The 7064-nt window shown below is 48.1% G+C and overlaps 1 protein-coding gene across 13 annotated transcripts in view; it reads right to left on the bottom strand.

The window, feature by feature from the left end:
• Window positions 1-127: 127 nt before the first annotated feature.
• KDM2B (lysine demethylase 2B) overlaps window positions 128-7064 on the bottom strand; it is a 130523-nt gene continuing 123586 nt past the window's right edge. For all 13 annotated transcript variants that reach the window (XM_090061989.1, XM_090061990.1, XM_090061993.1 and 10 more), the window contains 4 exons: window positions 6172-6335; window positions 5584-5745; window positions 4343-4561; window positions 128-2366 (listed from right to left, as the gene is read on the bottom strand). In XM_090061989.1, coding sequence (XP_089918115.1) covers window positions 2185-2366; window positions 4343-4561; window positions 5584-5745; window positions 6172-6335 — 727 coding nt within the window. In that variant the 3' untranslated portion in view covers window positions 128-2184. The remainder of the gene's footprint in view (window positions 2367-4342; window positions 4562-5583; window positions 5746-6171; window positions 6336-7064) is intronic.

The raw sequence follows: 7064 nt of genomic DNA, 5'->3' as shown, positions 1-7064 counted from the left end.
CTTGGCCTCTTGTTTGGTTTCTCCAAACTCAATCACCTCTCCCAGCTGTATTGACTTAGTCAAATTAATTCTTAAATGTTTAATTCCTTGTGTGTTTAATGCTACTCCGTCTGGCCTTTAGCACTGCTGAGCTCTGTGCTTCTGCGAACCTCGAGGAGAAAACACAATCTGTGGAAGATAACTGAGCTGCTTCAATCACTTCATGTCCCAAGAAGGATTGTGCAGTGATGTGTTGTGCTGTACTGACAGCGAGGCTATAGTATATATGCTATGTATTATTTACATATGTAAATTCAGATGCACTGAACAACAACAACCCAACTCAATTAGCACTCTCTGAAGTACTTTGCACTAGCTACTTGCCGTGTTCTGGCCCCATACAGCTTTCATCCCATGATACTGCTCACAGGGGCCTTCCCTGAACTACACTAGGGTAAAACCAGCTTCTTTTTTGTAGCTTTAGAATCCACCAGTGTCTGTATTTAACAAGCATTAGATATAACATCAAACAGAGAATTTCACTCAAGTGAGCTTTGTTGGGCTTTAACTTAAGAAAAGACTTAACAGCTGCATTATCTGCAACTTGCCCTTTTGCACTTTGCTTCTGGGTGCAGTATGAGAAAACAGAGATCCCACTCGAGAAACTTCTGTTTTGAGGTTAAATCTTAACCCAAGCATTTATGAGCTTGAGCTCTGGGGTTGAACAATGCAGGGTGCCCAAGTCAGGGTAGCAGGCTTTAAAACAGACCTGCCCCGATAGCTGGCTTCTGAGACCCTTGAATTCTGGTAAGTAATGGTGGTACAGGACATCCTGCAGGCATCTCTCTCACTTTCTAAGCAAAGACTAGAAAGCAGGTGCTCAAATCGTGGGCATTAACCTGCAAAACTAGGAGTAAAATGCCATAAAAAAAAATACTTACTTCTGTCTTTGAAGGCAGCAGACATGATAGCAGAATGCAGGGAACAGAGCTGGTGTGTAAAAAGTGGTATAGTCAGTTTTAATAAAGTCATTCTTCAGATAACTGCACTGTTAATACTTTTGACTCTGCAAACAAAAACATGATTTTCATCATCTTGCGCTTGAACAGAAACCCTCATAGGCTTTGTCCGGTTTTGTACAATTGTTTATACAAATTCAACAAAGGTAAAACTGCATCAGGAAGGTCTACGAAAACACCACCTTACAACAATGGCACTTATGAATGCAGAATTTTACAACTGGGAAATAACCATGTCATAAACCTTAAATGAGAACTCAACTCACACTTCAAAGAAAGAGAAAAAGACTACGCTTGACCATTTATTCTACTGCTTGACTCACTGTATAAATTAAATTTCATATTGAGTACAAGAGCTCATGCTACAGAGTGAAACCCTCCTATGTGCAAAAGCTGAAATTGGAATCTTTAAAATTTTGAGAAAAAGGTGATTTCTATACAGATAAAACTTGGCAAAGTGTCTTACTTCAACTATAATTTACACCTTATTTCCACAACATGCTTATGTCACTTCTGAAGTATACAAAGCAGGATATAAACTTCCATTAAAACATGCTTAAGTTGAAAGTATTAACCTACTTTTCCTGACCTGGGCACATTTTGTAGAGATGGATATTGTCTACGAAGTATAGGTTAAGTTCTCTCCTACCATAAGTAAAGATAAAAATTGGCAATTGAAACCAAAACACTGGTAATGCATTCAAACATTGCATAAATAATTTTTAAACAATTTTGTACAAAAATAGTTCTGCATAATGTCAGATGTAACAAAACAAAACGTGTTAAGAAGGCAGAAATGCAGTGCATGGTCCACTTCAATGACACCAACTTTTTTTGTTTTTAAGAAATGAGCGGAAATTAAATTTACACTACCAAGCACATGCTGTGGTACTTTAAATAACAGTATTTCTTCATGATCAGTCTTCTTCCAGGTGTGAGCATTTATCATCAATAACAGTCGCCTTATGAATTTGCATAAGAGCCAGTGCAGGACATCCCAGGTAGACTGACTTAGTGGCACAGGTTGAAATTCTTACGTGGGTAGTTTAAATGTTGTTCTCGCCGTGACAGGACTTGTAAAATCCAATCTTTGATATATTCCAAGTTTCCAATTGAAAATAAAATCCTGCAGGTTGTTAGTCCCTTTCCCGCCCCTTGCCCCAATATTTACACACTTGTCCTTTAACTAACTCAGTTTTTGCAGAAGTTTCTCTTCCACCTGACCGAACTGAACACTTACTGACATTTCCGCTATGAACTGCTCGCAGCCTTCCTTTGTCACTTGCTTGCAGTACCTCAAGTCGATCTGACAGATGTTTCCGCAGCGTTTAAAGTAAGACAGGCACTGGTCAGTAACCTTATTGCAGTCTGCCAGGAAATCAACAGGAGGGAGAGAAATTAATCAGCAAGTCTCAGTTCATCTGTCAATACAAGAACAACTTCTACAGACCCTGATTGCTCTTGTTTCTTTGTGCTGGCAGTGAAGTCAATGGGTTAAAGCATATCAGCTCGACCGTGTTTCCTCACTCACCCCAACCTGTTTGCATAATGGACAGAATAAAAGTGCATAGCAGGCCACTCTGGGGAACGGTGATGGTTTAAATTATACAGGGGAGATGACAGACAGCATGCAGGTTGGGAGCCTCTGCACAAGTAAAGGGACAGATGTGTGGGGATGAAGTCAGTTGGGGTGTTGTGCCTGGAAGGGCCAGGGAACCTGGATACTGGAAACAGGAGGCCTGAGGGTGGCAGGCATGAAGAAGTGGGCAGAGGGTTAAAGCGGTTTCACTGCTCTAATTTACGAGCACAACTTTACAAGCACTCGTGGTGCTCTGGTGAGGTACCGGAGGACTGGAAGAGGGCCAACGTGGTCCCCATCTTCAAAAAAGGGAGGAAGGAGGACCTGGGAAACCATAGGCTGGTTAGTCCTACCTAGATCGTAGGCAAGCTGTTTGAGAAAATTATGCTGGCACACATCCAGGAGGGGCCAGCAGGGGACTGCATGCTTGGGGCAACCAACACGGGTTCATCAGTGGCAGGTCCTGTCAGACCGACCTGGTGGCCTTTTACGATCAGATCACCAGATCATTAGATGCGGGGGTAGTAGTGGACATCGTCTTCCTGGACTTCCGGAAGGCTTTTGACACTGTCTCTCACCCCATTCTCATTAAGAAACTGGGGCTGTGGTGTAGACACCCACACAGTCAAATGGGTCGCCAACTGGCTGGAGGGCCGCACCCAGATGGTGGTAGTGGATGGGTCCTTCTCAACCTGGAGGGACGTGGGCAGTGGGGCTCCGCAGGGCTCGGTCCTCGGGCCCGCACTGTTCAACATCTACATCAGTGACTTGGATGAGGGGGTAAAAAGCACCCTGTTCAAATTTGCTGATGACACTAAGATGTGGGGGGATGTGGGCACGCTAGAAGGAAGAAATAGGCTGCAATTGGACCTGGACAGGTTACAGGGGTGGGCGGACGAGAATAGGATAGGATTCAACACCGACAAGTGCAAGGTGCTACAGCTGGGGAGGAAGAACCGGCACCATACCTACAGGCTGGGGGACTCCCCTCTTGTCAGCACGGAGGCGGAAAGGGATCTGGGGGTCATCACTGACTCCAAGATGAACATGGGCCGGCAGTGTGGGGATGCGGTCAGGAAGGCCAACCGCACCTTGTCCTGCATCCACAGATGCATCTCGAACAGGTCCAGGGAGGTGATCCTCCCCCTCTATGCGGCACTGGTCAGGCCGCAGCTGGAGTACTGCGTCCAGCTCTGGGCGCCGCACTTCAGGAGGGATGTGGACAGCATGGAGAGGGTCCCGAGGAGGCCACTCGCATGGTAAGGGGGCAGCAGGGCAGGCCCTATGAGGAGAGGCTACTGGACCTGAACCTGTTCAGCCTCCACAAGAGAAGGCTGAGGGGGGATCTTGTGGCCTGTTATAAACTAGTCAGGGGGCACCAGCAGGCATTGGGGGAGTCACTGTTCCCCCGAGCACCGCCAGGAGTGACCAGGAATAACGGTCACAAGCTGGCAGAGGGTAGATTTAGGCTAGACATCAGGAGGTGCGACTTCACGGTCAGGGCGGCTAGGGTCTGGAACCAGCTTCCAAGAGAAGTGGTGCAGGCTCCTACCCTGGGGGTGTTTAAGAGGAGGTTAGATGAACATCTTGGTGGGGTCATTTGACCCCAGTATTCTTTCCTGCCATGGCAGGGGGTCGGACTTGATGATCTGTTCAGGTCCCTTTCGACCCTAGAAACTATGAAACTATGAATTTGTGCCCTTTCCCCTCCCCACAAGGCACAGCACGGGACAGAAACGCTCTTCCACACCCTCCCGTCACACACCTGATAAGTTGACTTCTGTTAAGGAATCTCGCGTGGTGGTTCCTACTGCAGTCAACAGATTGATCGACTGATCTGTCACATGGTTACAGTAACTAAGATTGAGTTTGGAAAGCAGCGGCATGTGCCTTATGATCAACCGCAAAGAAGCGTCTGTAATATCCAGACCAGCCAAACGCAGCTCAACTATGTTCCGCAGCTTGCTCCGGTTGTCGATCTGACCTGCAAGACACGTGGCACGGGTTTCTAAAGTTTCACCTCCCCAGTTCTGCAGCTATCGGCAGAGCACAAACCCCGAGTCATGCATGGTGCTGATGCCCCAGTTGGCTCATGACAGTGGGTCATTTCTGTCTGTAGCTCTTAAGGTGACAGAAGCATTTTTCTCCTTCCTCTACTCTTCCAGTTACTCTGCTGAGTGCATTTTCAGTTTCCCTGCATAATCAGCATTACCTTATATGTGTAGCTTTGGAAACAAGTCAAAAAGGAACCATGTTTAGAAGGGAAGAGGCAGCCATTTAAAATCCACAAAGAACCTGTTTTACCTATTACATTGCCTAGATGTCGGACTGGGGTCATAAGAGTCGGAGTGTTTTCTGTTAGTTCTGCTCCAGAGGTGATGATTTGGGGTCCTCTGCATAAGAGCTGGAAGAACCATTTCCTGCGAGTGCATTTTGGTAGGGGCGTGTGGACAAATCCAAGCCCTGATATCAAAGCCATGAAGGCAGGCAGCACGGTGCTAAGAACACACACGCCAGGATGCAACACTCATCAGAACAAGCACTGCATCCTTTCTGCAGTCCGGTCTTAAAATGCTTGCAGCCAGATCCAGCTTGCTTGGTAACATGCACGATCTCCCTCTGAGCTACCTGAGCAGGTGGCATGTCCCAGGGAGCTGGCCCGACTCAGGAAAGAAAGTTTCCAAACTTAAAAACCACCCATTGCACAGTACAAGGGAAGGAATTCAGCTGGGACCACCAGTGCAGCGGCAGTGATCAAACAGGCAGCAGCATGAGGCCACAGCTTGTTACCACAGCTCACTGGGACACACTGCTGGCTACTAAGTTAAATACCTCAGATATTTCAAGCGTTCCATAAAGGAGGGCCCATATCCTTCCCGCCCAAAATAAACTGATGCAACTCCTTACTTCAGTGGAGCTCAGCTGATTTTTTCCGGTAGAGGGTCTGGCCAAGCAAAGCAGCGTACCACCAACCCCCTGTGGCTGGCATTTGACCATGACCATTACCTGGCCTGTTATCTGTTGGCGGTGACAAGAGGTCTCTCATTTGTGCGTCTTTTAATCCTTCTGCCCACTGGACATCCAGGGTTCGGAGCAACGGGCAACTGGAACTACAAAGTGCTGACACTGCTATCCATGAGCACCCTGATAAGAGCAGGTCCCGCAGACCTGGGAATACAAAGGGCATTGCAGCAGGTGACGCAAAGTGACCAGGCTGGATTCAAAGGTAAAGCTCTCATCAAGGGTGCGCCTGGCGCTCCCGGAGTCCCGAGTCCCAGCAACAGCACAAGCTTTGCCACAACACTGGAGCCACCACTCGCCCTAGCCTGGCACGCTCGCCACTCTGCTGGCTGACCCAGGGAGGCAGCTCTCCATCGCCTAGCCCAAGCTATTTGTTGGGGCACTCCAATCAGACCTGCCAAAGTCATGTCACCTGGAACCCTGAGCAGCCACCACACAACCAATTGCTGATCCCTTGCTGATGCTGGGCATCCTAGCTCCTTGTCTCTAATGTCACTCAGATCCCTCCTGTACAACGACATGGCTAAGCCAAACAGAGTTGTGTTGGGTCAGCGGCGGGTGCCTCCCCCTTACCTGGGAGTCTATTGATGAGCCAGCTCAGCTGCTTTTTGGATATGTTTGTCCAGCTAAGGTCAAGGGTTACAGGCTGTCTCCTGATGATACCACTGAGCATGAGCGGAGTTATGGATTTACAATGGTTCAGATCTATTTTGGTCCATAGTCGTTTATCGCAGCACCTGCAAAGGCAACACAGCCATTAGCCAGGGCCTGGCCTGGCCTGAAAGTCCCAGAGTGCCAGGGAGCAGCAGAGCAGGAACGGGTCAGCACTCAGGCAGGAAAACGTCCCAACGGTTCTGCACAAGTGGGAAGCTTCCATGTCCTGGCAAGAGCCAAATAAAGACAGAGGGACACTGCTGCAGGGCCACATTTCCCAGACCCTGTTAACTTGAGCAACCTTCACTTCAGCATGACCCAGGCTCACAAGCCATGGAAAGCTACCCAGGACTTGTGCTAAGGCAACAAAGTGCTTCTGAAAATGACTGCGTGCCGTAACAAACTGTTAGCAGTTTTAGCTTTTGGGCACAAATGTCACCTTCAACCGGCGTGGTGCTACTGGCTTCTCCTCAGCTAACCTAGCCAGCCTCCTGATTGAATGGTTTTCCTCTCTCTGCATCCATTTTGCTCCTACACAGGCAGCTTCTCTCTCTACTCATTCCCCATTGCCAATCTACTGTTGGCAGCAGTCACAGGTCTTAACGAACTTACATTAGAAAGTACTGCACTTAACTAATACAACGGTTTAGAAGGTTTTTGTGAGAGCACTAAGAACTCATTCCACACACCTCGTTCCCAGCTTATCACTCCTCCCGCCAGCAGCCCAGCTCGTGACGGGGCTGTGCCAGGAAGGGCTCTGGGCTGCCCGTCTGGGTCAAGATTAACATTCAGATACTTTCGGACAGGCAGCC

Source organism: Crocodylus siamensis, chromosome 9 (genome assembly GCF_052110815.1).
Source record: "Crocodylus siamensis isolate JL-2025a chromosome 9, ASM5211081v1, whole genome shotgun sequence".
In the NCBI taxonomy this organism is placed as follows: domain Eukaryota; kingdom Metazoa; phylum Chordata; order Crocodylia; family Crocodylidae; genus Crocodylus; species Crocodylus siamensis.
Note: the sequence above shows the minus strand (reverse complement) of the source record. Positions and strands in the feature narration are given on the sequence as shown.